Here is a 16,609-nt window from a genome sequence, read left to right on the forward strand (position 1 = left end):
TACAAATGATGTTCATATTTTTGCTTGCAAAAATTATGAATATTATTTATTGTAGTGAGCCAGTGATGCAAGTGGTTTATAGTGCCCCACTATCCTATCCTTGAATTAATATGGTGGATCATTTTATTTTAGACCTTTCATATTAGATTATATATTTCTAACCTATTTCTCGGTCAACAACTCTTGCCGCCACGGTATGCTGTCGCTCGAAGTGATTTTTAAAACACGGTGTTTCATTTTTTTTATCACTTATAATAATCTTATTTTAGAATAATGATAACAGACAAAAGTTTTCCATATCAAACATTTAACCCAACCAATTAAATTTAGTCTAGTCATATCATATAAAGATATGTGTTTAATTCGTATTGTTAATATAAAAATTTTATTGGTAAATAATTTATAAATACTTATGTAAGTTATTATTAAGCATGATGTTACCTTAACTCTTGTGAGTTCTTTAGATTTTTTTTTTAAAATTAAGGTTGCATGAGTGGCACCTTTCAAAGCCCTGTCACTAACACATCCCAAGCTATATTAAAAATAAATAAAACTGAAATGAGCAAGAAGAACAAATGAAGACGGATGCAGTGAATTAACAAGACTCAACTTATCTAACTTTTCTTATATAAAAAAGAAATATTTAAAACAAATATCAGTATTTTCACAATTTAAATTCGATATCGTGAATTAAATATGTAACAATCGATCAACACTGATCATTATCTCATTCATCAAATTCATTGTAGCTTGTGATAGCTATATAGTAACTAGTAGTCAAAATTAGCATTAAATTGTTATGAGTAGTTGAGATTTTGAGAGTCATTTCACGCATTCAACGAGCGTGCGGTTCTAGTTTAAACAGCAAGGAATCAAAATCCTACTGAGGAACGTCTAAGGAATTGGATTCTCTATTCCACTGTACAAACTTCAGTTCTCCACCATTCAAAATATTTTTCATACATTAATTGATCGCAAAGAGAGAAATAAGTTATTCAAGACAGAAATATGGATGTGTTTGATTTGTGTGATTTTGGAGAGAATAAAATTATAAATTTCTTTTTTCTTAGTTGTAGTAAAATCAATTCTTTTGCAAAAAAAAAAATGATTTTTTAGGCAAAAAAATAATTTTCTTTAATTTTTAGAAAAAAAAACTATTTTCTTGGACACAAAAAGTACTATTTTTATTCTAGTTTTTAAATTATCTCTTTTTTAAACCAAGCACAGCCTAAAATGCAAGTTTGTGAGGCCAGAGTTAATACTAGATCTATACAGCTATTGGACCTACATCGGACCTATTATATACCTCGCAAATCAATTCCTATTCAATCATGTAGTAAGCACATTATATTTTACTATATTTTATAATATACTAAACGCTGATTCAAACTAAAATATAAACCAATGTTTGTTGGGTTTAGTTGTAATAGTTCAGCATTAATTAATAAAAGAAAAGTTGAAATAGTCCAACGAATTGATACATATGATTTCCACCACAAGTTGAAATATTTGTTGGGTTTAGTTGTAATAGTTGATTGTCACTAAACAAATCATTGTGTCATGAAGGGTTCTCTACAAATAATAAAAAACGTTACATTTATTATTTTATTTCTTATTTTAAAGATTTGTTTTAGAAACACTCATATAATCTTAATCATAGGGAATTAGCTAGAGTCCCATAAAATAGAAAAAAACAATATAAGGTAAATCCCATGACTTGGGATTAACTTTCCTTAATCTTATATAGGATGTTACGTGATACCTAAAATCGTTAGTCTGTTTGGCAGTTTTTATGTATACTTAGTGAAAAGAACCTCAGACTGATAATATATTTTAAAAGGATCCCGTTTTAATAAAGTTTCTAAAAATATTCTTGCTTAATCAATCAGCGTCTTGCTTGCAAACGAAATTTTGAATGAATAGTATGCTGGGATTAATTTTAGGAAAATGCTTTAATTTACTAACAAATTCGTGTAATACGTACACTTATGATTTTTGTCAAAATTGTTTTGTATTTATTTATTTTGTTCAATCAACTAAAAACTTGTGGCTTTCATGTTAATTCGTGGAAAAAAAGTTCCGTATGTACCAAATAAGAATTTTTTTAATTTTATTTTGGCACGTGAATTGCATGATTACGAGCTGCAAGCTGAACATCAAACCGCTTGAGAATGAAACCCGTCATTTCCATCAAAGTTCAAACACGAATACTATATGGAGAAATTATTGCCAACATTTCAAATATATATATAAAGAAATTGTATTTATATTTCTTTCAACACATTTATATAAGCTTTTGCAAAAAAGAAGAAGATAAATGACATGATAAAAAAACTAAAAAAGTAATATTAGAAAAATATTATAAAAAGTTGCTATATGAATAATATAACACTTAAACCTATGATTTCATCATAATGTAAAATTCTATATTTTTCAAATAAATTTTGAATAAGTCTATTTCAAGATTTTTTTTTAAAAGGGTTTAGTAGTATTACCTCAATGATTATATTTTTGAATAAGTCTATTTTTTATTTTAACATAATCATATCATTTACAAACAACAATACGATTATATATTAAAAAAATAAAATATTTATTAATTTTACCGATAACTAATTTTATATGTTATAAAAATTAATTTTATCAAAAAATTTAATTAATCACCTATAATTATTCATTTTATGATTTGTATCCTTTATAGATTCTTTCACTTCTTCATGTGTTTGTGCAAAAATATTCTATATATAAATAGAATTCACCCCTATAGTTTATTTTCTTGAACACAACAGGCACTTATTACTACTGTCACATCAAATGTTTGTTGAGGGCATGCTTATAAATGCCACTGCGAAACGTAACTCTGAAACCTACTCGTGCTTTCCATGTTTTGCAGACTAATTAGCTAAAAAAAAACAAATTACTGAGAAGAAAAAATGAACTGCTTTGAGGAAGTTGTTCCAACGCCTCTGAGTCCTATGGCAGATTACTTGAGCAGCTCTTTGATAAACGTATTCGTTCTTGGTGTTCTTGAATCTGAGATTCCCATTGATGATTCAAGAGCCGAACCTCTGCTTAAGAACGCGTTCCTTCCCATCTCCACGCGCTTCTCTTCTATCTTGGTACGTATAATTTAAATTGAAACATATATATATATATATGTGTGTGTGTGTGTGTTATTATTACGTACTTGTCTGATTGGATCGACACATAACTATTTTTCTCATTAAAAAAAATGATTATTTTGTATTATTGAACAGGTTATGGACAAGAAGGGAAACAAAGGATGGAAACAAGTTGATGTTAATGTGAAGGAACACATCAAGATTCCTACATTTACATATGCCATGCCACTCAAATTATACGACGAGTGTCTTGATGAATACATGTCAAAAATAGCTATGGAACAGTTACCACTAGATAAACCGCTTTGGGAAATGCATATATTCAAGTATCCAACAAGCAATGCTGCGGGAACTTTTATATTTAAGCTCCATCATGCACTTGGAGATGGCTACTCTTTCATGACAACTTTGCTTTCATGCGTGCAAAATGCTGAGAATCCTTCTGTTCCTATAAAATTTCCTTCGAGCCGATCAGTGGAATCAAAAAGTACCAAAATCATGCCAAAATTATTACCTCAAACTGTCTCTATGGTGTTTAAGAGTGCATTCGATTTTGGATGGAGTCTGTTAAAAGATAGCCTGATTCCAGATGATCAAACACCAATAAGGTCAGGTCATAAAGATGTAGGGTTTCGACCTATGAGTGTCACAGATGTTTCTCTCTCTCTGGGTAACATCAAAGAAGTTAAAGATAAACTCAAAGTGGTACGTTCAACGTAATTGTTTTTTATGCTTTAAATGTCACTTTGAACGTTTCAATTAGAAGAATGGTATCAGTGATTTTTTTTTGCCTTTAATTACACAGACCTTTTTGAGCATTAAAATAAGATATATTATCAATAAATTTAAATTCCCTTTCAACATTTCCTTCACCTTTATTTTAAATAAGATTAAGTATATTACAAGAAGTTAAAACATTATTGACAATTTTTTTGTCACTATTTATAATTTTTGTGACTATTAAGTTTTTTTTTTTGTAATACGTAACAATTTTTTTAAAAATAAACATATAAGGAAATTTTGGTTGATATTTTATTTTAATAACTTATACTTTGTTAGTTTGAATCAATTTGAGCTCAATTCCCATGTACACTAACATTAATCATCTTTACATCAATAAGATAATTTTAAAAAAACATATATTTTAGTAGGATATTTTTGTTTTGCGATGATTTATATGATGTTACATGGCCAAGATCTGAAATAAAAGTAATAAGCTGACAATTTGTTTTTTTCTTTCGTAACTGGTCCTTTTCTTGCCCAAAATTTTAAAAACAATATAAACTCGTGATGTATGTAGTATTTCTTCGAAAAAATATATCATTAATTAATTTAATTTAATTTCCCTGTTAATTGTAGAGCGTAAATGATGTCTTGGTTGGGGTAATTTTCCTTGGCATTCAACTATACATGAGTGCAAAGAACCATAAATCAAGCAGAGCAGAGAGTACAGCATTGGTGCTGCTCAATACCAGGAAAATTAGAGCTTACAAATCTGCGGAGATGATGGATCATACCAATTCCGAGGCACCTTGGGGGAATAGATTCCACTTCATGCATGTTCCCATGCCTATGTTAAGTGATACCAATTACTTGAACCCACTTGAGTATGTGTTAGAAGCCAACAAAAATATCAACAGGAAGAGAAATTCTTTGGCCGTACCGTTGACCGGAGTGCTTTTGCGCTTGTTGAACAAAATCAGAGGCCCACAGGTCTGAAGGATCATGATTTTTCTATTATTACTAGTAATTTTTACGAGCTGAAAAAAAAACTAGTAATTTTTACGAACTAATTAACAAATTATAGTCTTTTAATATTCTTTCTGGTTTACAAGTAAGATAAGCTAAAAATTAAGGTGAATTTATGTTGTAGGTTATGTTAATTGTATTTTTTATTTCCAATTTTTTTTAATATTTGATGAATTTTATCCTAATTTTTTAATTTAGTATATTTTATTCTCAACTTTTTAGAATTTTACGAATTTTATCTCATCATTTATCTATTAATAAGCATAAAAAGTTGAAGGTAAAATTTGCCAAAAGATAAGAAATTAGGAATAAAATTTGTCCAAAAATTAAAAAGTTATGATTAAAATTTGTTAAAAAATAATAAATTAGGAATAAAAAGTACAATAATAATAAATAAAAAAAGTCAGGAGGTAAAAATGCAATTAAGCCATATTTTCATTTAATTTTTTTATTGTCCAATATTAGTTATTAGTTTTCATTTTGTAAGATGTATTTGAACTTAGAACCTCTCTATCTCCCTACTCCCTCCAACCAAAAAGCCCAAAGCTAGTCTTTTACATTTTATGGGCCCATGGCTAAATAATAGACACGGCTCCTTTTGTACAAACATGATAATAATATATTTCATAAAAATATAAACACAATTTCATTAAAAATAATATATTTTAATTTATGAAATAATAGGTTATGCACTAAGATTATGAAATAATTTTATAATATCATTTAATCTCAATCCAACATATATGATAAATTGAATTGTTTAACTAACTCCAGCTACAAATGTGATTAAACAACCTCATACTATGCACCTCAATAAAATTGCACCCATTTGTTTAGATTTTTTTATGCAAAAAATTTTATGTAATTTCATTAAGCCACTTAGGATGAGATTACTTAATTCCATTTTTACTCGGGAGCATTTAGATTACCTCATATAAATTTATTTACTTTTATGATAATTATCCTCAAAGTTATATCAAAAATTATTTGTAATTGAATAATATTATAAAATCATTTTATAACATTAGTGCATGACTATTGAACTCACATTTTATTATATAAAAAATATTTCATCCACTCATCAATACATACAAATATAAAATATTACAAGCGAATAAAGATTTATTTTTTGTAAAAATTAATTTTTTTAACTTTAATGCTTTTAAAAGTTAATACTTAAGAATTAAAGGAGTTTTAAAAAAGCAAACAAGATAGAGTTGTCACTAAAAGGAATTGAATTTTTTTCTCCTCCTCACTCTATAACTATCTAGAAAATTTTAGGCCCTTTTAGTTATGGGCCTTGAGCGATCCCATCAGAAAAAACTTGAGGGCCGAGCTCGGACTAAACCAACCTTATAACTTTATAACTTCTATATTTTTTTTATTTAGTTAAAATCACTGATAACAAAAATTTGTCATTTTTTGTATTACTTGGTGTTGCAGGCTGCTACAAACTACGTGTACAAGATATTGAATAATACAAGTTTAAGCATCTCACACATGGTTGGACCAATGGAAAAAGTGGCTTTGGCTAACCATCCTATCAAAGGCTTATACTTCATGACTGTTGGTTTATCTCAGGTGTGTGCGCAGATCTCATGATCTTGTTGTTCATGTTCCTTGTTGTCAAACACATTATAATAAAATTTAGTGCATGATTAAGCACTTGTTATATGTAAATTTACTGCCTATATATAGTAATACTGATGTAGCGATATATTTCTTCTAATTGGCTTACAGAGCATCACAGTGACTATAACAAGTTACATGGGATATTTGCGAGTTGGATTTGGAGTAGAGGAAGGCTTCATAGACGAATACCAGCTCAAGTCATGTTTCGAAACCTCTCTGGAGATGATACTGAAAGCAGCAAAAAATGTTGCGAAAACTAGATTATAGATCAAAGCATGGAAGTCATCTCGTACTACAATGTTGTCGCGTATTTAATTTGAAATATATGTTTTATAGCCTACATAGGTTTGATGTCGTTCTTAAAAAAAAGGTTTATTATCGTCCTACCGATCTTGGTTTCAATAAAAACGCCGTCTTGGTTGCGTTTAAGAGAAAAAGAGTGTTGCAGATTGAAAAACAGTAATTTACCCTTTTCTCTGGTGTGAAAGGAGTAGGAAAAAAAATTGGTGTGACGTGTGACAATAATAAATGTATGGTGTTTTTTTTTAAGAGGAAATGTATGGTGACTTCTTTTTTACTGCAAATGTATTGTGAATTATGTACTGTTTTTATCCTGTCTCCTTCGCCCATCGCTGCTTAGTTGTCGTCTCTCGAGTGATTGCACAACTTTCTTCTCATAATCTTCTCGGAAAGCTTTATTACTGTTCCATTCCAACATAAATTTTCTAACCTAACACGTCAAAAGCAACCAATGCACAATCAAACAAAAGCTTGTTTGAATAAGCATATATAATGCAATAACATATTGGGAATACAATAATAGTATACCAACCTCTGAACGTGAGAATTCATCAAGGGCTGCTACATCTTTCTCTTTAGCCAGCTGATGGACTTTATTAATGAGCGAACTATACTGGTAATAGTGGATAACCTGAAATTAGCGAGCTAACATATAAGATAAATTGTTTAAGAAAACAAACTTTACATTTATGGAGAAGCTTCATAGGTAATACTAACCAATAGAACTAACTTAAAATTTCAATCAGAGATACGGACTTCCTTTTCTACCTAAATTCTGATCATATTGTTATATATAAAGGTAAAAATATGCGGATTACATTGGCTTATGTAAAATGTTACAGGATATTCAAGGCATAGATTAATGTGTCTATATTAACACCATACCTCCCCATCATGAAACTCTTTCAATTTTGAAATTGATTGATATGCTTGACCCTTTTTCTGGCGCCTCTCTGTCAACTTTGTTTCCAGAGAATTTATTAGCCTGTCTATGGCCTCTAATTCTTTTTCTGAATGCATAACTTCGATTCCAGGTGCTATCATTTTTCTTTTGTTTTCCGAAGAGTCATCACATAAATGCTAGGGAAAATGGAAAATATTTGTCAGAGGTAACACCTTTATGACACAAACAAGTTTCTTTCAAGTCAAAGCTAATTATAAACTACCTTAATTTCATCCTTTATAGTTTTTCTCAAGGATTCAGAGTTTGAAATCTTTCCCTTCACATAAGCATTACCAGAACCAGAAGCTCTTTGGCATTGGATTTCGAATTGTTCAATTTCTCTCAGGAGCTTCTGCCAGTTATTCAAGTAATCATTGCATCTAACCTGTTTCAAGTGTTCAACATTCCAAGAAGAACCATAAGTACTAAAGGAATGCCCCAACTTCAATACTTATTTTAGTAAAAGATATTTGTTGGAAGAAAAATGGAATGTTCTTTAAATTACAGTTTCCTTAAGCATTTCTAGTGACTTAAATGAAGCACCATCTCTCTCTTGAATGTTTACATTCCTCAGAATTTGTTTTTCCTCCGCAAAATTTTTGTTCCCGTGTAGCATCAAGGAAATCAGCATCTGCACATATGCATTGTCATCAAGAGTAGAAAATCAGAACAAGAAGGTGACGTACAAGAAATTATCACATGAACAAAGACTGGAATCCGGTCAATCTTTATATGATATGTTGACTCTTTTTTGTAAATTGAAAATGTGATTATATATAAATATCATATGGAAATTGTGACAAAAAAAAAATACAGTCCCAAACTATGTAATAATTTCTGAAAAAGAGTTAACAACCTATCATATACAGATTGATCGAGATTGCATAATTTTTTACTTGTAGTGTGTAAATGGATTTATTAATTATTCCTACATGATTGTCAAGCTCCCCCATAAAGCATGTCTTGTTAGATGTTGTCGTTGGTGAGTGGCTTACAAAACACAAATCATCAAGAGCGACATGCAACTGGTTTAGTATCTTCCCTTTTCTGTCCATACAGTTTCTCCATTCCCTTTGCCAATGTCTTAAGTGTTCCAACCTAAAGCATATATGGTTCCTTTCTGACTGTTACAAAACAGAATAAATTTGTTGACATCATTGTTATCTCCACAAACACGCATAGAAGACAACGATCAGGAATGTATACTAATTCTTTGATGTTGACTTTCTAATAAGAATAAGAATTAGAGCTTTATCTTAATAATTTATGTTGACTTTTAATGAAAATCTTTTATTATGTGAATTACTAAGATAAAATTAATATTCTGATTGAAAAACTGCACAAAAAACACTTTAAAAAATTGCATCTAAATTTTGTCCTTCTTTCATACCATTTTTTCTTCCATCCTTTCATTCATTTCACGAATATCCTGATTCATTTTCTCAATCACGCTCTCTTTCTTTTTTATTAAAGATATTGAATAGGGGTCTGTTGGCCAATGCTTGACAAAGTAGAACCGATGAACGAGTTTGGAAACATGCCCAGAATCGTCAATGAGATGTGTTCTTCCATCAAGTTCTGGTCCCAGTTCAAACTCACTACTTGGGAAGAAATCGTTTTGTTCATCACTTTCCAGTGATGGGTTTGGATCTGACATACTTTCCATTTCCTCCATGATGTTAGGTTTCCTGGTTTAGATGTAATAAAGGTTAAAGGTAACTTATGGTTAATCCTAAAGAAGTTTAACTAAACTTGGCAAAGTGTCAAGAATAGCTTTATTAATTTGCTCTAAATACTAAACGAACATACCTCAGTGTGTATGAGTTACTGTGAACATCCTGATATCAGAATTTAATTTCGACAGATAAAAAAAAAAAGAATTGTCCTAAATAAAAGTGTACTAGAGATGAAAAAAAGTATATATCATTGAACTAAAGACTTCTCAATTTCTACAAAGATGCTGTAAAAAAATCATGATTCTTAATGAAAAGCAACATTACTCACAGGAAAGAGACTCACCTCATGAGGGATTTGGCTTTCACTTCTCAGGACTTTCAATGGATAATTGATTTTATGGATACAAAAGCTGATAAGGACTTGAAGTGGTGCTCCTGGCCATTTAAGTACTATTAGCTACATGTGGTCAAGGCACTTGCACCCCACGCCAAGAAAAATCAACATCTCAATGTTCTTGTATTACTTATCCCTTCTCAAATTAATATAAATTATAAACTTCTTTACGAAATAAAATCTCCAACAGCCAAACTTTTGACTTTCTTTTTTTAATAAACTTTTGACTCTATTAATATTGGATGCCTTGCAACTGTAGTCATCTAAGATACAGGTAGTGGGGGTTTAAATAAAGAGCGACAATATTTACTTCTAGCTAGAACACAATTTGACGGTTTGGTATAAGAAATTTTAAATATTTTTGAGAAAGTGACACAAAAATAAAATTTTCTCATATTTAATAATAAAGAATAAATATATTTAATTTCTTGAAAATAAAAGATTGTTGGAAATATTAATTTATTAATAAGTGGGAATATATAATAAAACTTCCCCATCGTTATAAGTAAGAATAAAACTCTCGCATACGATAATTATGTATAAAGTTTTTTTTTTCTTAAAGTAATTCATGATGAATATTATTCTTAAGAATATTGCATAATATACAAGTAAATACAACTACATATTTTGTACACTTTCTTAGGAATCTTATTTTGGGAGTTTCCTTCCCAAGAAAGTGGCATTAAGGGCGTGACGGGGTTTAAAGACTATTAATATTGCTCAAGACTTGTGATATTTACCACCTGGTAATCTTCAATTCTGTTTGTTCACACGATGTTAATTTCTTCATTTTGTGTTTCTTCTCCCTTACTTTCCGTACCAAAATATGATTTTAAAATTAGAAAAAGAAAATGCATTGCATACGGGGAAAGACTCATAAGTTAGAACAATACAAAACAAAGGTTTGGTTAATTAGTATATTCAATATATGAAAATGAAACAATACGTTGCCAAAGTTGACACAACAGATCGTTATTCCTATATTTAGGTAGAATAATATATGCAATGTTTTATATTATCATCCCATTACAAATTGACTGTATAGTAAATCTGTTAGATTATATAATAATCTAATTTAAGAATTATATTAATCATAATTTTTTACTGTAAAAAATTTACACTAACAATACCTAAAAATTAAACTCGACCCTTAAATATTAAATTGACTTAATTTTTTTATGACAAGAGGAATGCGGATTCTTGAAAGAGTGTGAAATAGACACAGCAAAAATTATTGAGTTTCATATTTGAATTAAGGACATTGCTATAAAGTTTATATTTGTAAAACGACTAACTAAAGACTTAACTATTAGATATTTTTTTAGAATTTTGCAGCCTATATGAGTTCGTTTAAGTCTATGGTCAGATTAGTTTTCTTTTTCTCTAATTTATTTTTTATGATTTGATTCTCTAATTTTTTTTCTTCAGGTTTAATTAGGTCATCTAAATTTTAAAGTATTTTATTAACCAGTGTCTTTAAGACATTGATTAAGAAACTAAAATTAAGGAAAATTTATTTTTTTGTGAAATCATATGAGAGTATAAAAAAATCATAAATAATATAATTTTACACATTTCAATAAAAATATTTTTTCTTTTAGTTTTTTGACTAATATTTTATAAAGACACTGATTAATATTTTTCATTTTCAAAATAAGTTTAATTAGGTTATGAACGTCTCCTTGTAATCAAATGTTGTTAGCAATTTAGATAGAATTGATGGTCAAGACTTAATTGAATTTATTTTAAAAATTAAAGGATTTAATTAAATTTGAAAAAACCTAGAGGATCCTATCAAAAAAAAAAATAGAGGAACTAATTTAACCTAAACATTTTGATGTTTTAGGTTAGTGAGAGTTTGAGATAGTGCATTGTTTATTGTTCTAAATGAGATATGTAGTTTGATTATATCACTTGTTATTATATATCTCTTGTGGCATCATTAATAAGCTCGAACCATTTTTGTTGAAATTGCATATTAATTTGTCTTATTAAGTTTTACTTTTTATTTCTCTATCTCGAGTATGAAATTACTGGCAGCAGCAGTAATAGTAGTAGTAAGCATGTAGAGGAGCATGCAGTAGCAACAACAATAGTATATGTCATGCTTTATTTTTTAGAAGAAAAATATGTATGTGTTTTTTTTAGTGAACCAGTGAACACTATATATATATATATAATACAACTTTTGTGAGAATATAAAAATAATTAATAATAATCACCGGATTAAGATTAAAAAATAACAAAGGATTGAGATTAAAATATTTAAAATTTAAAATATCATTAAATCTCTAAAAAAAATTAATCAAACAATATATAAATATATAAAAAATTTAATTATCATTTCCTAAAATATTTTAATTAACTCATCATCATTATAATTATTGTTACCACCACTATGACCACTTTTATAATTATCACTATAATTATGTTACCATTATCAATCATCACCATCACTGTTATCATGATTTTTATTATTGTCATTGTCCTTATTATAACTACCATAACAAATTATCATCATAATTGTTGTTATTATCACTATCATCATGATAATCATCGTTATCATTGTCGATATCATCACCACCTCGATATATATATATATATATATATATATATATATATATATATATATATATATATATATATTATGTTGTTATTATTTGTTGACAAATGAAATTAATGAATGAAAATCCAAATTTTACAAAACTCTAGCATGTTTGGCATCACCTGTCACTCTTTCAGGATATATAGGTAGTACTAACTCGAGCATATAGTAGTTTCATTCTTCGAGGTTTGAACCAAAAATATTCATAGATATTTGTTTATGATATATAGCTAGTGATGAGATGCATGATTGATATTATAAGCCTTAGTCTTTGAGACTGAGTTCATAGCATCTCTTTATTGGATAGCTAATATAATTAAGATCGAGAGTCCTATATTAATTTTAGGTGGGTTGTTTGGGTTCTAAAACAGTACTGATTAAAGTTTAAAACTAAAGTAAAAAACAACGAGAACTGGTAGTTAATGTACTTAATTTGGAAATCTGATGATGATAATTAAATATTGACACCTAATACGATGTTTGAAATAGAGGAAAGAGGGGGAAAAATGCTGTTTATGCCATTAATTTTGTTGGGAAATATAATTATTAGGGCCAATACTGTCATGCACTTAATATAGAACAATACTGTATTCTTACATATCAGAGCATTACCCTAGCCTTAATTGTTGCTGATGTTAATCTCTCCTTCTTTTACAACAGAATTGGTGATAATTAAACCGTCGTCTATTATAGGACCTAGAAGCTCCCACACCTCAGTACCCATTTCAAAATCCCACAATTGAGGCTCTATTTCCACATCACTGATGGATCCGTATATAAACTTTTTCAGTCTCTCACTCACATTGGTCGCTCCAAATTGAAACAAAAATTGCCTAACCTGTATCAAGTACAAGCAAAGAGAGCAAAATGTTTATAAATTTCTCAATATGTATGGGCTAATTGAATTTTTCGCAGAACATTAATTTTAATATATAATAATACATATATATATATATACCTCCCCTCGCACAAAATGAAGCACTGAATCTCCAGCCATTGAATTCATGCAATATTCGAATAGTTTCACAAAAAATGAACTGCTCATCGACCCCACATGTTAGAATGACTTCAAGCGAAGAACCCGTTTCATGAATCTCAATTTTAGGCGGTTTTAGGCTTCCATGTACTTCAGAAGCACTCGAGCAGCCACTACGAGTTCTCTTCCTTTCCATTAACCTTTCTTTCTTCTCCTGCGCCATCTTCACTTTTGTTTCTAAGCTTTTGATATAGTTTCTTGCTTCATCTACTTGATCAGGCAATCGATCGTTTCGTTACCTGAATTAAACAAAAATATTACATCATATTAATATATATATTCATGATTAATTTTAAATTGTGATCCATCCTTGTAATTGCAATACAATATCAAGTATTTTAAGGCTTTATAGTTGTATCCAAGATTTTGGCAGTTGTGATTGTAAATTTGTAATTTTGATCTCTGATCTTTAATATTGTGGAAAATTATACATATATGCGATTAATATGTAATACATTGCCATGACTCTTAAAACTTTGACTCTACGGCTGAAAACCTTTGCTGCATTGTAAGTAGCTACACACGTTAATCTGTCCACAATTTTTTACAAAGATTTTGTCATATCATTGCAACTGTATGCAAATTTCTCTCTTTATATATATATATAGAGCAGCACAAGTAAGGACTTTAAACCAAAAAAAAAATGACTTAAAATTTTTTTTAGTACTAATATACCTAAAAATATTTATTGTAAAATTATATTTGAAATAAGAAATTTAGTTTAGAAAAAAAATTAATAGTTAATAGTTAAAGAAACTTAATTTTTTTTTATTTATATTATCTTCCTATTCAATTCTAATTCTTCTTTTTTTATCGTCTCTTATATTTTTGTGTTTTCACCTGCTTCTTTAGTTTATTTGATTATGATTTCACTTTCACAATTTAATGGATAATTTTACAATACAAAAAGTCTAAAAAATTAATTTTAAATTAAAGAATGATAATTTTAATAAATTATCTTATGAGTAAATAAAAAATCTCATTCTTAAATTTGTTTTAGGTCTCACAAATCCTTCGACCACTCCTATATATATATTTTGTTTTCACAAAGAAAAAAGAAGAAAAGACAAACAGTTACGTGATTTCCTTCCATGCATGCAATGCATATATATGGAGAGAAAGAGAGAAAGCAGACCTTGGGATTATAGCTAGGAAGAATAGAGTAGAGTTTGGAATGGAGGTTGATCTTCATCTGGTTTCTCCTGTTTCTCTCCACAATCTTTCTTTCGACTTTGGTAGGTTGGCTTCCCCGTTGTTGTTGATCCATTTGACAATTAATATTGAAATTCTTAGGATTCTGATGATAAGACAATTATGTATTTAACTATTTATAGTACTTAGACATAATAATAATGTTGTTATATGATTCAGTGAAAAACATAAACGTCACTTCGCAGGTTTTGGCGTATGCTTGAGGTGGGACTCGTTGCGGCGAAGTTAAAAGTTTATATTCACATTTGGGCAAAACGATTTAAGGTTTTTTTTTCTATATTATCATTTGGGTGGGGTAAGTAGTAACATTTTTTATAAATTTTTAATTGAAAATTATAATTAATGTTACGACTTTTATTTTTATTTAACGGAATTCGCCGTAAATATTTTTAAGTTACATTTTTTTAATTTTTTTCATGTAAGTTCCTTTGTTATGATTTAAAGTTGTTTGTTTTTTTTTTTTTTTTATATATAAAAGTCGTAAATTTACGATTCTAACTTTTCCTATTTTGTTAAATTATAAATAATTTTTTGATTTAATTATTTAATAAATAAATGTTTTTTTAGTTTTATTTAATATTTTCTATATATTTTTATATGATTTTATTTAATATTTTATATATTTTCCAAATATTTTTTATTTAGTATATTTATATATTTTTTAAATGGTTTTATTTAAAAAAAAATTGTATGTTATTTTATTTAATATATTTTTATATTTGATTTTTTTTCTTATTTTTTATATTTTTTTTACTAATGTTAAGAATTTTATTTATTTTATAAATTAAAAAAATAATACAAAAGAATTAAATTAAGAAATGTAATTGATGATGGTGATGATCAATGATATTGTAAATTAAGATATTTTTATACTTTTGCATTATTTTATTTTATTTATAAAACAAATAAAAATTCTTAACATTAGGGAAAACATAAAAAATATTAAATAAATAAAATATATTAAATAAAAAAATTATTAAAAACATATATAAAATCTTAAATGAAACAATATTCAAAAAACATATAAGAAATTAAATAAAACCATATAAAAATATATATAATATTAAATAAAACTAAAAAAAGTAAAAATAAAAAATTTATTGATTACATAATTAAGTTAAAAAAATTATTTACATTAAATAAACTATAAACGACTTAAAAGTTATAAAAAAAATATCTGATGACTTAAAAGTCATAAATAAAAAAAATAAGTGAAGTCATAAAAACAGTTAGAACTGTAGTTTAAAAAAAATTAAAACGTGTGTGTAACTTTTTTATTTTCTCCCTAGTAGTGTTTGTGGCTCAATTTATTTTAATTTTTTATCGAAAAGTTACCTAAATTAAACTTAAAAAATATGTGATTTTGTTTGGTTTAATTTTTATTTAAAATAAAATTTAAATCAAATCAATATTTTATGATTTGATTTGGTTTAGTTTTTATGATTTTTACTAAAATATTATTTAATTTATTAAATTTTATATACTTTCTTTTCATATTTTAAATAAAATTAAACTAAAAAAATTGTTGATAACAACCTATCAAATTTATTAATATGTTAAATCTTCTATAATAAAAATTGGTAAATTTTCATCTATTTTAAATCAAACATTATTAAAAAAATCATGAAAGAGAAATAGTATAGTATGCATTATATAAGTTTTTTATATATAATACTAAAAAAATTGTAAAACTTGCTACATACATAAAAGAATAACATTAAAATAATATAAATAATAATACAAGTGTTATGATTTGATTTGATTTAATCAATTTCAAAAACACAAATCGTAATCGAATCAATCAATTTGAGAAAAAAATTATCAAAACAAATGAAAAAATGATTTGGTTTGGTTTTCAATTTTTTGAACAGTTTTTTATTTTTATTTTATATTAATTTAGATTTAAACACCATTACGTGCGAGTATTAGTGTGAAACCAA

At 27.5% G+C, this 16,609-nt stretch overlaps 2 protein-coding genes and 1 pseudogene across 2 annotated transcripts; 1 reads left to right on the forward strand and 2 right to left on the reverse strand.

Moving 5' to 3' along the window:
• The first annotated feature begins 2,879 nt into the window (after positions 1-2,879).
• LOC114375350 (O-acyltransferase WSD1-like) lies at positions 2,880-7,080 on the forward strand. Its single transcript, XM_028333127.1, has 5 exons — positions 2,880-3,119; positions 3,258-3,827; positions 4,482-4,835; positions 6,315-6,452; positions 6,612-7,080. Exons 1-5 carry the CDS (start codon positions 2,934-2,936, stop codon positions 6,768-6,770), a joined length of 1,407 nt encoding a protein of 468 aa, XP_028188928.1. The 5' UTR covers positions 2,880-2,933; the 3' UTR covers positions 6,771-7,080.
• Positions 7,013-9,840, reverse strand: LOC114375351 (proton pump-interactor 1-like). Its single transcript, XM_028333128.1, has 8 exons — positions 9,766-9,840; positions 9,137-9,434; positions 8,679-8,870; positions 8,252-8,377; positions 7,970-8,131; positions 7,689-7,883; positions 7,336-7,434; positions 7,013-7,233 (listed from the first exon to the last, which is right to left on the reverse strand). The coding sequence occupies exons 1-8, from the start codon at positions 9,768-9,770 to the stop codon at positions 7,099-7,101; spliced, it is 1,212 nt and encodes a 403-aa protein (XP_028188929.1). The 5' UTR covers positions 9,771-9,840; the 3' UTR covers positions 7,013-7,098.
• Positions 9,841-13,040: 3,200 nt separating this feature from the next.
• On the reverse strand, positions 13,041-14,724 carry LOC114373360 (annotated as a pseudogene).
• Between the last annotated feature and the right edge of the window lie 1,885 nt (positions 14,725-16,609).

This window comes from Glycine soja, chromosome 11 (genome assembly GCF_004193775.1).
Source record: "Glycine soja cultivar W05 chromosome 11, ASM419377v2, whole genome shotgun sequence".
Lineage (NCBI taxonomy): Eukaryota > Viridiplantae > Streptophyta > Magnoliopsida > Fabales > Fabaceae > Glycine > Glycine soja.